The sequence below is a fragment of the Prunus dulcis genome, chromosome 8 (assembly GCF_902201215.1).
Source record: "Prunus dulcis chromosome 8, ALMONDv2, whole genome shotgun sequence".
Lineage (NCBI taxonomy): Eukaryota > Viridiplantae > Streptophyta > Magnoliopsida > Rosales > Rosaceae > Prunus > Prunus dulcis.
The window spans coordinates 15,742,812-15,759,141 of NC_047657.1; the positions used below are offsets into that span (position 1 = coordinate 15,742,812).

The 16,330-nt window shown below is 39.1% G+C and overlaps 4 protein-coding genes across 4 annotated transcripts; 3 read left to right on the top strand and 1 right to left on the bottom strand.

Annotated features, from left to right (window-relative positions):
* The first annotated feature begins 73 nt into the window (after nucleotides 1-73).
* LOC117637331 (homoserine kinase) lies at nucleotides 74-1,552 on the top strand. Its single transcript, XM_034372198.1, has one exon. It carries the CDS (start codon nucleotides 278-280, stop codon nucleotides 1,388-1,390), a length of 1,113 nt encoding a protein of 370 aa, XP_034228089.1. The 5' UTR covers nucleotides 74-277; the 3' UTR covers nucleotides 1,391-1,552.
* Nucleotides 1,553-2,166: 614 nt separating this feature from the next.
* Nucleotides 2,167-2,604, top strand: LOC117638598 (RING-H2 finger protein ATL80). The gene has a single exon (XM_034373698.1). It carries the CDS (start codon nucleotides 2,167-2,169, stop codon nucleotides 2,602-2,604), a length of 438 nt encoding a protein of 145 aa, XP_034229589.1.
* Nucleotides 2,605-3,096: 492 nt separating this feature from the next.
* Nucleotides 3,097-7,446, bottom strand: LOC117636820 (monosaccharide-sensing protein 2-like). Its single transcript, XM_034371499.1, has 7 exons — nucleotides 7,105-7,446; nucleotides 6,901-7,020; nucleotides 6,488-6,705; nucleotides 5,639-6,205; nucleotides 4,310-5,241; nucleotides 4,018-4,205; nucleotides 3,097-3,790 (listed from the first exon to the last, which is right to left on the bottom strand). Exons 3-7 carry the CDS (start codon nucleotides 6,564-6,566, stop codon nucleotides 3,346-3,348), a joined length of 2,211 nt encoding a protein of 736 aa, XP_034227390.1. The 5' UTR covers nucleotides 6,567-6,705; nucleotides 6,901-7,020; nucleotides 7,105-7,446; the 3' UTR covers nucleotides 3,097-3,345.
* Nucleotides 7,447-11,493: 4,047 nt separating this feature from the next.
* LOC117637584 (mitochondrial phosphate carrier protein 1, mitochondrial) lies at nucleotides 11,494-15,275 on the top strand. Its single transcript, XM_034372515.1, has 6 exons — nucleotides 11,494-12,024; nucleotides 13,108-13,457; nucleotides 13,532-13,575; nucleotides 14,490-14,704; nucleotides 14,795-14,919; nucleotides 15,009-15,275. The coding sequence occupies exons 1-6, from the start codon at nucleotides 11,887-11,889 to the stop codon at nucleotides 15,061-15,063; spliced, it is 927 nt and encodes a 308-aa protein (XP_034228406.1). The 5' UTR covers nucleotides 11,494-11,886; the 3' UTR covers nucleotides 15,064-15,275.
* Nucleotides 15,276-16,330: the final 1,055 nt, after the last annotated feature.

Below are 16,330 nucleotides of genomic sequence, written 5' to 3' on the forward strand. Positions count from 1 at the left end.
GTAGTTAAAACGTAAAAAGCATTTATCATGCAACCGAGGTTTAAATTTTATTCCTCTTCCTTCAATACCGTTTGTATAAATAAATAAAAATTTAGCAGAACCATCATTTGAGAAAACACCAGCCCATCCCAAGAGCAGGAGGAAAAAACAAAAACAAAAAACCATGAAATTCCGGCCCAGCCCATAAAATTCTTCAAAATCCGTCGTTTCCAAGCTAACCCATTTACTTCGACAGCCTAAAACCCCACCTGACTCAGCTGCTCACTCTGCGACGACAATGGCGATCTGCCACCAATCTCCTTTCAAACTCTTCACTACAATCCCATCATCATCTTCATCGTCGAAGCCCAAACCCCTTCTCAGATGTAACCTCTCCCTCCCCTCCAGACCCTCCCTCACCTCCACCGAACCCGAACCCGTCTACACCTCCGTCAAGACCTTCGCGCCGGCCACAGTGGCCAATCTCGGCCCGGGCTTTGACTTCTTGGGCTGCGCGGTCGACGGCCTCGGCGACTTTGTCTCCCTTACCCTCGACCCGCAGGTCTCGCCGGGCGAGATCTCCATCTCTGAGATCTCGGGTGACCACAACTCGAAGAAGCTCAGCAAAAACCCACTCTGGAACTGCGCGGGAATCGCAGCCATTGAAGTGATGAAGATGCTCGGAGTCCGCTCGGTCGGCCTCTCTCTCACTCTGGAAAAGGGACTCCCTTTGGGCTCCGGGCTCGGTTCCAGTGCGGCAAGTGCAGCTGCCGCCGCCGTTGCAGTCAACGAGATTTTCGGTGGAAAATTGGGGATCGATGAGCTTGTGATCGCGGGGCTGAAATCGGAGGAGAAGGTCTCTGGTTACCACGCCGATAATATCGCTCCGGCGATTATGGGAGGGTTTGTGTTGATTAGAAGCTACGATCCGTTGGATTTGATTCCGCTGATCTTTCCGGACGGTAAAGAACTGTTCTTTGTGTTGGCGACGCCAGAGTTTGAAGCTCCGACGAAGAAGATGAGGGCGGCGCTTCCGGCGGAGGTGGGGATGGCCCACCACGTCTGGAATTCGAGCCAGGCCGGGGCGCTGGTGGCGGCGGTGCTTCAAGGGGACTTGCCGGGGCTGGGAAGGGCCTTGTCAAGTGATAAGATCGTCGAGCCACGGCGGGCCCCTCTGATTCCCGGCATGGACGCCGTGAAGAAGGCGGCGATTGAGGCCAGGGCTTTCGGGTGTACGATAAGCGGGGCGGGGCCCACCGCGGTGGCAGTTACAGATGATCTTGAGAGAGGGAAAGCGATTGGGGAGAGAATGGTGGCGGCGTTTTTGAAGGAGGGAAAGTTGAAGGCGGCGGCGAGTGTGAGTAGGCTCGACCGGGTTGGTGCCAGGCTTGTTAGTACCATTCCCAGATGAAAGTTTTGATTTTTTTCCTTTTGGGTTGGTTTAGACTTTAGATGGGTATTGTAAACAATGCAAGAAAGAAGAGTGTTTGTGTTCTTGTGGCATTTTGTATTCACAACAAGATTGAAAATGTGTAATGAATGCGTTTTGTCACAGCCTTTTTAACTTTTTCTAGACCTCCAATGTCTTCTTCTTTAATGGCTCCTAGTTGAAAATGCTGCTGCTGCTGCTTGAATTTTAAGTTTTTGTAATCAACTCTTACATAGAAAGTTATTTTCAATACGACTTTCTACCCTATTTCCTGTTGTATTAGCTCTTTTAACTTTGAGATCAATTGAACCTTGAAATTTGCTTCTGTGTTTGTTGCTTCTGTGAATAACAAGAGCTTTCTGGAAATCTGAAAGCAGAAGTTAGTGGTCTTTCTGGTTTTGTAAACAATGCAAGGAGGTGTTTCTGTTTCCATGGCATTTGTATACAAAAGAAAATTTGAAAATGTGTAATGAATGTGTTTTGATTGAGCACCAAATTTTTACTGCCCCACATTGTAAATGCAGTTGGCTCGTGTTAATCTTTGCTGCAGATTCTTAAGAAATGCTCTAAAGTTGTCAGACTTTAATTGGATGTTTGATGTGTGAACTCACAGTTGGTGAAGCTAAGCAATTTGAGCTCTCTGGTGGGTATAAGTGCTGGTTGGTCAATGATGGTTAGTACATTGTTTACCAAATTCTGATAAATGGGGTCGCTTTTTTTTTCTGTTAAATCCTCACTTTGATCATTCTCTTAACGATATGGCTCTCCAGTTTGTGTTTTGCATTGGCAAAATTCCCATTGTCGTCATTTTTGTTCCATTGTTAAGCATCCTAGGAGCCTTTGTCATTGTCATGATCATCCGGCCAATATTATGGCTTGCATCACGGTTGTGCCGTCCCATGGCCCGAGCTAGGCTTTCCTCACCTCAGCCTCCTGGCCCTCTGCCTGACCAAGACCTGCACGAAAGGAATCTCCGGGCGCTTCCAAGAGTCTCATATAATGCAGCAGGTGATGCAAGATTCACAGAATGTGCAATCTGCTTGATGGAGTTTGTGGACGGAGATGTAATCAGGGTGTTGCCTTATTGTGGTCATGGATATCATGTGAGCTGTGTTGACAGGTGGCTGAAGTGCCATTCTTCATGCCCGTCCTGTCGTGCAACCGTGGCTATTATGGAAGAGAGGTGCCCAAAATGAAGTTGATTTTGAACTCTATAGATTTGGAGTTTGGAGCTCCAAAGAAGGGCTACAACATTTTCTTTGCAAGTTTCATTTTTACCACAGAAAAAATGTGGGAACTGTATCTGGTTCTGTTAATTTGCTGATCTTACATCAAAATGGTCAGCCACTGAACATGATCTTCAGTTGAAAACTTTGTACTTGGTTCCTCATTTCCTTTGTGCGTTTAAGATTCACTCGTTGGCATCAGGACATAAAATACAAAAACAGAGGATTTGAACTCATTCAGAAGGTGGGTTGAATACAGAAGTGGAGATATGTGGGATCAAACTAGCAAACATTCTTTTACCCCCTTTGTTTTCAGGAAATTTAATTGCCTTCTTCGTGTGTATCCCATTTTTTTATTTACTTTCTTTGAGATTGAGATTGTTCCTGCCAGTCAGATTAGGAACCGTTCACAACAAGAATAAGAAGATAAGAATCATCACTGGACATGCTTAAAATTTCATGTCGAAATTGGGATTGAGTAAAACAAGCCCTTTGCTATGGAGTAATCCCACAAATTTCATTCCGAACACATGGTACCCAAAAGCTCTTGAAGTTATTTATATCAGGTATAACAAATGAGGGATAATTATACATGAGCCTTTCTACGGGGACCGATTGTACCAATTACAAACAACTAAAGAAAAAGTAAATTTGAAGCAAAACCAGGACGATAAAACAGCCATCAAAAATTTTAGTCCACCAAGGACCAAGTCAATTGTTCTTGGCAGCTGCAGCCTGCTTTGCACCAACGGAGAAGAACTCGATAATCACTTCAAGGGGCATGCCTTTGGTCTCTGGAACTTTCAAGAAAACAAAAACCCAAGCTATGACGCACACAACCGCGTACATGCCAAAAACGCCACCAAGACCAACAGATTTGAGCATCACAGGAAGTGAGTAGGTGACAATGATGTCACCAATCCAAAACGCGAGGGCACATATGGCAATGCAGAGGCCTCGAACTCGGGTGGGGAAGATTTCTGCGCAGAGTATGTTGGGGACTGGCCCAAACCCCATAACAAAGAAACAGAAGTAGAGCACAACACTAACAGTCGAAACTGATGCATTCACAACGCTGCCCATATTCACAAGACTTCCAAGGACCAGGATGACAAGAGATGCTATCAAGATTGGGATTGTGGTGAGCAGCAAACTCCTGTATTGTGATTATTGTGATACATAAAGTTAATATTGACTTAAAAGCATTCTGAATGATGATTGACATCTTACCCTGCGGGGATTTTATCCACAAGATATTCATATGAAGTTAATAAATGTTAAAAAGAAAGAGCCCCAAAACTTGTCAGGGCCATGTTAATTCAAACAACGTGTCCATTCAGCCAAGATGCCAAAGATATAACCAGAAAAACAATAATAATTTACCTTCTGCCAGAGATATCCATGAGCCTCATGGCAACAGCTATACTAGGAAGCATCAACAAGGTTGTTATTGCACTGATAAGCAGAGATGCAGAAGCTGAACTAATGCCCATGTTTGAAAGAAGCACTCCAACACCTGCCTGCTCAAGAATTTGTGGAGTGTAGTAGAGAACCCCGTTTATCCCAGAGAACTGCATTTTTTTTCAAAAGATATAAGAAGTGCAAACATGACCGGCCAAGTAAAATTGGTCACAAGCATAACTCTAGAGGTTTTTCAGTAAATATTAATTATTACCTGCTGAAGTATCTGCAGTCCAACCCCAACAACCAAAGCATGCTTGACTCCTGGTTCGAAAAGATCACTCCAAATTGGCCCTTTTGCAGTAGCTGCAGATGGGTGAATCATTGCTGGTCCAACTGGATGCTGATTCATAAGCTCTTTGGAATAAAGAGCGGGTTGACTCACCAAGGCAGCGGCCTGGATGAACTCACCATCTGTCGCTGCATCACCACCAGGAACCGAAACAATAGATCCACGGCGAGATGCAGGGACACCCTCCTGGTGCAAATAAATTCTTTTGAATCCTCCTTCCTTGTGTCCATCCTGGCCTTCTCTCTCAGACCATTTCCATGCCAGTTGCCAACCGCCACCAATCCCGGTGCTACCAGCTCCTTCTCCACCAATGAGACTGTTGTTTCTCATGCTAGCAAGGCTCCCATGGGGAGGTGGGCCCAGGTCCTTTTCAAGGCTCGTTGTCTGACGTGATATCAATGGGCTGTGCAAATTGTCATCAGAATCACCACCAACTGCATCAGATGCGTAATCATCTCCTTCTCTGGCGAGGCTCTCCTCATCCCACTCTTCTTGTCTAGCCTGATTCCCTCCCACGCTGAACATGCTGCCAAAGTGTGGGAAAAGCATACTTCGCATGCTTCCTGTATCAGGGAGCTTCTCATGTACACTGCCAAAGAGAGAGACGAGAGGATCAACAAGCCCACTTTGGTTTACCATGCTTGCATGCCGAGACACAAGTCCAATAGTGCTTTGATCAGTCACAGGTCTGGCAACCCAGGATTGACCTCGTTCAGGCCCATATAATTTGATTTTATCCTTTTCAGCAGATAAATCATGGTCATCAGCAATGTCATCGGCTGGGCCAATTATGTACTCCTCAAAAGATGTTTCACCCCCAACTCCAAGACCCTCAACAAGTAAAGCCATCTCACCTGTTGATCTTAGAAGGATCAATACCATTCAAACAATGCAACATTGTAAATAAAACAGTTCTTTTAGTGAAGCAAAAAGTGACAGTATTGAGTACGCTTTTCTGCCCATATAAGGCTATAAGTGAAAAGCGTCTTGATTTCTACAACTTTGTCTCCCAAACTCTATGACCAGAGGATCAAATAGCCCAAAAAATAACCCATGAGCAATAATACATACTTTCCTACTAACAAATCGCTACCCTCGCCAGATGATGCAGTCTAAAGTGAGAAAGAGGGAAAAAGCACAAACTACTTGAGCAAAAAGGTTCATTCCATGCAAATAAGAGAGAATAAATCAATTTCTGTATCACAGCAGTGACCAATTATTCATAGATAAATTCAAAACAAAATGACTAACCAGAGACATCTTCTCTGCCACGCAGCCTCTGTAAAACGTGCTTGGCCTCAAGCATCCGCCCCTTACTTACAAGCCATCGTGGAGACTCAGGCAAGAAAAATACAGTCAATGCAAAATAAACAAGAGAAGGAATAGAAAGAACCCCAAGCATCAACCTCCAGCTTGGTGACTTTGTTAACGACATCCCAAAAACCATGCAATATGACAAAAACATTCCCCCTGAGCCAGTGAACTGGGGAAGGGTATTCAACGATCCCCTTATTTCAGGTGGTGCTGTCTCAGATATATAAAGCGGAACCAAGGTAACTACTAAACCAATTCCAAATCCATCTAAAAGCCTTGCCAAGAGAAGGATATAAACATTGGGAGCCCACAGCATTACAATACCACTAAGGAAGTATAGGACAGAAGAGATTATAAGCACAGGACGGCGGCCTAGCCAGTCTGCTATGGCTCCAGAGCATGTTGTAATCAAAGTTGCCCCTATAAGTGACATGGCCACTATCAGCCCTTCCACAGCGGGCTCACTTTCTAATTTGAATTCCTTCTTTATGTACAAAACAGACGCTGCAGCAAAAACAGAAAAGGTTATTCAAAATGTAATTCGGTGGCAAAAATCACATATTCTTAACTTAAAGGAGAATCATGGACTACCAATGAAGTAAATTCCAAGGCCAGGCATGAAGTAAACTTTTGATTAACAATCGAAACAAAGCTAAAGAAGCAAATCTTCAAAGCATCTAAGTTGACTGTTGTTCCCAATCTAAAAGAATAAACTTTCAATGTTGAAAAAAGGCAGACATAAAGCTATTGATACTCTCCAAGTACGAGTTGAAAGAGTAGATTTACCTGCGATAGTAGCGTTGTCCCATCCTTGCAATAAATTACCAATAGCAGCAGCAACAGCCACAAGCACAGCTCCACTCATCTTCCACTCAAAACCCAAAATCGATTGCTACCCTCTTAAGCAAGTCTCACCAGTAATTAACCAATCCAATCAAAAAACCAAAAACCCAGATCAAAGATCAATGATTTGAACCCGTTCTTGATCACCCAGTTCAACAATCCTGGCAAAAAAATGATCCACTATCAGTACGAAGGAGAGAAGCATAGGTCATTGAGGTTAAGGTGTTATAAGACCACTGGATCAAAAGCTAAATACCATTTATAAAACAAGCCAAAACTCAAACAGAAGCGCACACATAAGCAACCCAACCCAATAGAAAACAAACAAACAAAAAACAAAGGTGATGAAGGTTTACCTGAAACATAGGCGTTTGATGGGTGAGTGGTGTGCTGTCTGTAAATGCAATCACGCCGTCAAAAGTTTGAGACTTTGAGTCCTAGTTGATGATATTTTCTTCCCTTTTTTTCTTTTTATACTTTCCAAGACAACGAAACGCAAATTATTTGAGAAAAACAAACGATCTTATTCGACAAGAGAAAAGGTGGTAAAGCAGAAGTACCCAAGAGGAACAGAGGTAAGCCCTTCTGGAAACAGAGCGGTGACTGTTGGACACCTGCCCTTGTCCTCCTCTCTTAGCCTTGCACGTCACTCTCCCTGATCAGACTGCTGTTACGTGTTCCGTCATCTTTCACAATCTGTAATTTGGCCCTTTTCGAATTTTTCTAAAAAGAACTCAACTTTATTTTCCAATTTTCACACACCCAATGAATAGAGTTGCTCTGTTTTCTTGAGCAGCAATGCAGGAGAGTGTCTGAAATGGGTTTTCAGAGAATGGAAAACTTAACCAAGTAGCCAGGCCAAGGCCGACTCCTTAGGTAGGTTAAACAAACCCAATAGAAAAATAAAATACTTAAGAATTTGCTAAAAATGAAATTTTGGTACCAAAAGGAAAATCCTTAACTTTTAGCCAGCAAGCTCAGCACAACACAGCACCAACCCAGCTCAGCGCTTGAATATTCCAAATTTCCATTAATGTCATTATTACCTAATGGACAAAAACTATGAACAAATAAACAAAGCAAAAACGCAAGACCATGTTGGCGATTTGGCAAAACTAAATATATAAGCACTGAACCAAAGCATATTAGAGTCCCTGTTTGTGTGTGATTCAATCACTTTTGTATTGAATTAAAAATAATAAATAAAGCCAACGGGTCTAACTTAGTTGTCTTCAATTTGAATTCTCGTGGTACCGTGAAATTATGTATGAAAGAAACTCTCTCTTTATATAGTATTTAAAAAATTAAAAAAAAAAAACCAATCAAATAAAGCAATGATTTGAAAGGTGAAATAAATTGAATCGGATTCGTATGAATGACAGTGAGCATGACCTTTGTTGTAATGGAATACAACTAGCGGACTAGGAATCCAGCACTAGTACAGTTCCAATAAGCAGGGATCACCGCGTCCCTTGCTTTAGTTAGGCTCAAAGGTATCTTTTTTCATTTATTTTTTATTTTTTATTTTGTGCTTGTCATATTTCCCTACTTTTTCTTTTCCTTGTCTTGGGACCCTTTATATATATATATATATATATATATATATATATATATTTGCTTTTTTTTTTTTCCATTAATTAGGCTGGTTTTTTTTGTTTGTTTTGTATTTACCTTTTTGTTGGTGCATCAATTCATGAGTGAAGGATTTGTACAATTGCACCCAACAAGTTGTTGGGTTTATTCCATGGTTGGTCTGTCAAGTTTACTAAGAATTTGCAAGCCCCACTTGTGTGTGGGTCCTGTGATTGATGTGGTAGGGAGATTGTGGCTTTCAATTATTTATTGCACCCAACAAGTTGTTGGGTTTATTCCATGGTTGGTCTGTCAAGTTTACTAAGAATTTGCAAGCCCCACTTGTGTGTGGGTCCTGTGATTGATGTGGTAGGGAGATTGTGGCTTTCAATTATTTATTGAGATATTTAGTTATATACTCATTTTTAGCACTAAAATTATAAATAAATCTTACACTGTTTAATTTTTATAAACAAACCCAAAATAAATATATAAAAAACGATAGATGGCCCTATTGAATTTAATTTTAATTATTAAATTAATTTGATGCCTTATTGAGTATTTTGGAATTTTTTATGAGATTTTTGGGTTGGGTTTGTTTTAAGAAATCAATGGCAGTTTTGTAATTTGAAAGAAGTTAAAAGCCCTTTTGTTATGTTGTTAATAGACTTTGGGTGTGTTTTTAAAGTCTATTTCATATAGGGTTTTTTTTATAATTTGAACTCCTATATTGGGTATTATTGTAAATCTCCCTTATTTATTTTGATATATGATTTCATCATCTAGTGTCAATTATATGATTATATTTTGTTGGTCATGGTTCAAATCATAGATTTTCTTCTAACAGATTGCATGGGATTACTAGTTCTTCATGGAATTTCAAATATAAATATATTTATCCTAACTAATGGTAACTTATTTAACCTAATTGCATTGGAGATTGTTAATCAACATAAAAGAAAAGGATATTGATTTTTTTTTTTTTTAACATACGATAGTTTAAACTACAGGGAATGAGGGTTTGTCACACACACACAACCAAGATGTCATAAGAATCCGAACTTGAAACCTCTTGTCTACAAGTCAAGGCCCTTTTTCACTAGGTTAGAAACCATTGACTCTTCTTATAATCATTAACAAACTCTTACCGACACTTTTTTGCTTAAGAAGAAAAAATCCAATTAATAAAATTATCCCTCCTTTCTTTTGTCTTTTCAAGTTAACTATCCTTTTTATGTAATTAAATTTTTTTTTTTTTAATCATTGATATAAATTAGCACAGAAACAAGAAGGGCACATGAACAATGACCGTTCGGCAGGAAAATTGTAAACTAGGGGCATGCCATGTGGCCAAAAATATTATTCAAAGTGGATGCATAAAGGGGACCAAGAAAGATAACCCCATTTTGTACCATTTTGCTTGTTGGGCATGTGAGTGATCATGACCCTGTCTATTATGAATATGACATTAAAAACAAAAAATCAAAGAAAGAACCTTCTTCAATATGAGAACAAAAAACAAGAAGTTGGGCTCTCATAGCATATTGATCTTCTCCTAACTGTTTCAATCGGAGAAGGAAAAACTATACGGGTCTAAGACTAAAGACAACACCAGGCAGGCTCTAAATCATAAGATTTTTAGTATCTAAGCCCATTGGGCTAGACCCAAATCCTATTTTGGTACATAAATTCTTCCTAACATCTTATGTCCCGGCACCTTAACGAAATTGCAACCAACGGAAGATTTTTACATACTACAAGTGTATATAACGTTTTTCTCGTAAAAATTAACTATTAGGAAAATACATGAGGTGTGGACACGTGATAAGCATGTGAAGGAGTGTGGTCATAAGACAAGGACTGGTCTTGAAATTTTTCAAGAAAGCATGTCTAGTCTAGTGGTACGGTGTGATAATGATATTTAGTTAGTCTTGGGTCAATGCTTCTTGTGGTCATTTAGTGAATTAATTTTTGTTATTTTGATATTAGAATTGACACTTTCAATGAAAATAAAGGTGTGTTTGAGAGTGATTCTGGATCACTTATGAGAAAAAGCACCTCCCACGTACTTATTCATAAAATCACTAAAATGATTTTAAATTATTCTAAAAAGAAGCACCCTCAATGCGCTTCTCCATAAAAGTGATTATTTACCTCTTTAGAATTACTCCCAAACGAATCCTAAGAGTGAAGCAAACCAATTCGCTACATACACAATTATGTAACATGAGGAGGCGGTCAAATGACCTAATTTTTTTGGGTATAATTGCATAATAAATAAATGAGAAGTGAATATAAAACATGTCCATATAAATTGCGTTTTCTACAATGAGAACTTGCTTTATATGCAGACACAATTATAGCCTTTTTTTATATAGAATAATCGATAGTATTTATTGATGAAATTGAACAAGTACAAAGTCACAAAAGTACTGAAATCGGTACAATATCTCTAGTGACTAAATAAATTGATTTGATTTGGAGAGAATTATGTCTAAACCAACAAATATTCAAACCTTTGATTCAGCAATGTCTGTACTGAGACTAATAATATAGATCCACTGTGTAACGATATAAATGACAAATTCATATCGCAGTTGAAAATTAAAATACAAAATATAGCAAACTCCTAAAGAGTTCTTGAGAATTAAAATAAAATAAAACAAACTCCTAAAAGAGTAATAATAGACTAAAACAAATAAAGAAATAGAATCACTGCTCCATATCCTTTTCAGCAACCAAAGAGACCCATAACGCCATACCGACTAAATCCTTAGTGTCGTACTAGCTAAACCCGAGCCCACACAAAACGACAACTTCCATTATTGTAACTTCAAACTCTAAACTAGAGCCAAAATCATGTGTATATGGACTAAAAGAGACAACTAAATCACGGCGACAATGGTGTTTCGCGGTGACTGCTTCAACATCAACTACAGTACAAACCAGCATAGCAACCGATGCTACCCCACTGACGTGGGTTCCGCCACCTTTGCCTGCAACTAGAAACAGAAGAACTAAAAACAGAACAAGCAAAAAGTCTCATCACAAACCAAAACTCCAATCCCTATGAGGAAATGGAGAAGGAAAAGGAAGGGGGTTGAGAGGGAAGAGAGAGGAGGAAGAGGTGAGGGAATAGCATATGCGAATACAAATATATCTATTAGATTAACAGATTCATCATTTTATTTTAGAAAATTCATTAGATTGTGTCCGTGTTGAATGCCAATTACCGGCTATATACATATGCGGTATGCAAAAAAATTGTAATGACTATTGTTCCCAATTTGTTGGAATGTGTTGGTCTAAAAACTCCAAAAAGTCCAACTAATTCGTTCACGAGCAACTTATGGGTCACGCAATAAAGGGCAAGGGTTTGATTAGTTGTGAGAGTTTAATTAAAGCAAAGCCATATAGTTGGAACCGTAAACGTGGACGTATAGCTAGCAAGAGAAATCGTCCATGGCATCGAACTTTTTTGTTCAAATCTCCACCGCCACGTAACACCAAGAACCTCCTTTATTCTCCAACGCCCTAGCTTGTAGCAACTACCAAGGAAGCTGCGCCCCTCTCTTTCTCTCTCTCTCTCTCTCTCTCTCTCTCTCTCTCTCTCTATTTGCCTTTGATTTGTATCCGTTGGCAGAGCCGCTATTTGACATTTGGCTCCAACCGAAGACTCTATGAAATGGGTTTTGGTCCACTTGGCCCTGGAGCTTGTAGGAATGTGATTATTTGAGATTGGAAGTAGAATTTGGGAACAAGGAAAGATCATGAGAAAGGTTGAAGGGAGGCTGTGTGAGGAATTTTCACCTGCATATTATGGGCTCTGCACTGTTGGAGGAATGCTCAGTGCTGGCACTACCCATCTTGCAATCACGCCTCTTGATGTCTTGAAAGTTAATATGCAGGTTCGTTTTCTTGGTTAAGTTTCGTTGATCTTTTCTCGGTTTTTTTTGTTAACCAACATATTTGCTTGTTTACTGTTTACCATTTCTCTCGGGTGCTTGGGTAGTGGTATCTGTGTTCAAGATGAGAACTTTGCCATTGATGACAAGGGTTTGGAGGGTTTTGTTACTTTGTCTGACATTTCTTACTATTTGTTTGTGGAAGTGGAAGAATTTTTAGCAATGAAAGGATCTTCAGCTGATCGAGTATTGTTCATGGGTTTAGGGTTTATGTCCTTATAACTGTTGTCCTGTTCGTCATGGTTGTCATTCATTTCCCTGATTCCTTCTTTTTGTTATTGTGTTGGATGTCTTTTTTTTTTCCATATGTTCTTTTTTTCCAATACATACTCTGTTGGATGTTTGCACGAAAGGTTCATGCTTAATTTACTTTGCACAAGAGTTTGATATTATTATTTTTTTCTCACTACTCCAGTCTTATATTTGTCAAGTAAAGGTGAATGCCACCGGATGTCTGACCAATTTTTATTAATAATACATTAGCCACTGTGGTGGTTTTATTCTTTGTTTATTTATTGTGGGTCTTGGGGGTAGTTTGTGATGAATTGGTACTAAATGCAAGGATTGGCATGACAAATTAGGTAACTATTTGCAGTAGTAGGACACTAAGTTTAAAGTTTTGTTTTAGTGTGTCAAAACCCTGTCCCTGCCTTTATAGATAAAGTGGTCATGTATCTAAAGAATAGAAGTTGCCAGAAAGGGAATGAGGGTGCGGGGAATAGAAGTTGTCATGTCCTCGACTGCCAAAAAGAATAGAAGTAGTTATGCATCACATGGCATGAATCACAGATCAATAGAACTAACTATCAGATACAAATTTCTGTTCTCTTTCCAGTGAAAAAATTTCATGTAGTTGCTTTGATTTCCTTGTATTCGTTTCAACTGCCATTTCTGCTACTGCATATTCATGTTTCAAGGGATTTGTCTTCCATATTTTTATCTCTTATATAAATTAGTTTCTCTTTTGACAGTCGAGGACATAATTCTTCTTAAGAATGCTCTAATAATGTAACTTGTACACTTTAGGTAAATCCAATCAAATATAACAAGATGGCTTCAGGGTTTTCTATTCTTTGGAAAGAACAAGGCCCTTCTTCTCTTTGGAGAGGTTGGTCTGGGAAACTTTTCGGATATGGTGTTCAAGGGGGCTGCAGATTTGGTCTCTACGAATACTTTAAGAAGCTTTACTCTGATGTATTGAAAGATCATAACAGGAGTACCATATTCTTTCTCAGCAGTGCATCTGCTCAAGTATTTGCTGATGTGGCTCTCTGTCCTTTTGAAGCCGTCAAAGTCCGAGTTCAAACACAGCCTTACTTTGCAAAGGGCTTGGTTGATGGGTTTCCAAAACTATATGCAACCGAAGGGCTAGCTGGGTAAGTTACCCAAAAAATTTGATCATTCTTCTCCTTTTAATTTCTCAATCCTTATCAGCTTATCTACACTGCAGCTTTTACAAAGGACTTTTCCCACTTTGGGGTCGAAATCTTCCATGTAATATCTCTATCTCTGCATTTTTAAAATTTTCATTTGCTTGCTTGGTAGGATCTATGGCTATGAATTAAAAAATATATTGGGTGGTTTGTCACATTAGAATTTCAAGGGTGTGGTATGCTGTCCTGTTTTTCCAGCATAGTGAACAGATAATGCAGTTTTGAGGTTCATGTCATCTCCCACTTCAATAATGGATTAGTTTCACTGTAAAATCCAATGGTGATATCTGTCAAATAGTAGTTTAAAGCAGGGTGGTTTTTGGATATATCAACATTGCTAGAGCAGCATTGTTGCTAGCATGTAGTACCGTGGTTATTTCCTCATAGAATCGTTCACTTCTTTTGTATCTTCTATTGCTTGTTGATTATCCTGTGAGATTTTGCATACAGAACCTTGCATTTTTTTTTTTTTCCCAATTCCACCAAATAATCGTACTTAGTAATATAGGAATGTGAGCAAAAGGCTACTTGATATCACGCATTGCTATTTGATTAGTTATGTTTTTCCCCTCACTCAAAACCCCAAGGTGATCATTTGCCCTTGACCAAACCTTCCTACTCTATTTGTACTCATTTTGGTTAAGTGCTATGATCGGAAATGTGAAATCAGGAATAGTCCTGCATCTGTTCAGAACAGGAAAACATAAGGTTTTTGGCAGTTACCTTTGAGAATGAAAAATTATAGCCTGTGGTTGCGTAGAGTAGCATAATGTGTATGGTCATGATCAGGGTGCTACTTGTGTCGTGCCCGATCCAAGGATCAGCTACATGCTTTCTGGCATTTATCATGAGAAAGTTGCTATCTGTTCTCAGCTATCGTCATCAAGCATTCAGTAGAGACTGAAGATTAGTATGTGCTGTGAAATTGATACAAATATTTATTAACTTTTCTGATGTGAATACTGTTCTTCACAGTCTCGATGATAATGTTCACGACGTTTGAGCACTCAGTGGATCTGATTTATCAGAAAGTTATGCAAAGAAGAAAAGAAGATTGCTCAAGACCCCAACAGCTTGGTGTGACATGTTTAGCGGCCTATGCAGCAGGAGCTGTTGGTACTGTTATTTCTAACCCTGCAGACAACATTGTTTCCTCTCTATACAACAAAAAGGCTGACAATGTGATGCAGGTAACCCTTTGAACTAAGCTTTTCTTTGGTTTATTTCTAGTAATTGAAGGAAAAAGCATCAATTGCATTGGCTTTATATCTTATCTCCAGGCTGTGAAGAACATCGGGCTCGTTAATCTATTTACTAGAAGTCTTCCTGTTCGAATTACACTTGTCGGACCTGTTGTTACCTTGCAGTGGTTTTTCTATGACACCATTAAAGTTCTATGTGGATTGTAAGTGCATTTCACTTGATACAGACACAACAACATATTTCCTTTCCTCCTTTCATCTAATTATAAATTTCATTTGAAAAAAATTTCAGGCCTTCCAGTGGAGGGCTTACCAGGCGTCTTGAAGAAGCTAACCTATCAGCTTAAGATCATTAGATTAGATAAAGAACAATTCAATAGGATCACTGTCTTTGAGGATGAGATAGTCACTCCTTGGGGCCAGCAATTACTACAACTTTGATCCTTTGTCATGTCACGGTTCGTTCGCGGTATAGGTGGCATTTTGAGTTGAGAGTTTTGTCGTATCCGGGGTTTATTATATCCATAATATTTGAAGGTCATGCAGTTTCATGATACTCTATGATTTTGGGTACATAAGATAAGATGTAAATAGCTTCTGCATGCTTAATGCTTTATGTTAAAGTGCAGCAGCAGCAGCAGTTATAAAATGTGATCCTGCTTTGAACGACATTTTGTATACTTGAAAAGAAGTGTAATTTGTGGCAATAGGTTTCGTGGAACCTATAAAAAGCTAAATTGCCAATTACACTTTGTGGAACCTTTCTTGGGTGCAAGGCAAGTGCTATGTGGTCGTGAGTCTTTTGGCTAAAAAGTCTACCAACTACCATGGTCCGATATTTGAGGGCCAAAAGTGAATGCTGTTTGGTAAACATTAAAAAATTAAAAAGAAAAGTATGCCTTTACTTTTTGTTTTTTTTTTTTTTTTTTTTGGGAATTTATATTAGAGGAAAGAAATTCCATTGGAGTTCGATCTTCCTAGGTGCCATGAGGGAGTGGGAATCCACCAAAGTGTGCATTTGCTTTGCTTTAAGCTTTCCACAGTAAATTGAGATTGTGGATTCTGACGTATGTGAACTTTAGAAAAACCAATGTTTATGCTGAAGTGAAGATGCAAACAATCATTAATGTCAGTGTTAGCAACTTAGCATCAGTCCTGCACAAGCAATTTATGATATGAATATAGGCTCGTTTATGAGTGGTTTTGGATAGACCAATACTTATTTTTATGAAAAATTATTTTAAGTGGTTTTAAGTGATTTTCTTCTCTTAATCGTTTAAAATCACATAAAATAATTATATAGAAAAATATGTGAAAGGTGTTATTTCTTATAAATAATTATGGCTCTTCCAAACGAGACATATATTAACCGTCTGTAATTACACACTCTCTAATAGGAAACTAAAACTAGCATACTATTACTGTAACACGTGAATGCATTAATAGTTCACAGTCATCAACTCGATCGTTGAAGACTGATGTTAGCATAATCCTAATGGGATTTTGGCTCCTCAACATAGGTTAGATAGAATGTCAAAGTCATACACACGAGGCAGCTAAGTCAAAAGAGTCATATGGCTGCTAGGCTTAATATATGTAAGTGTGCAAAGCGAT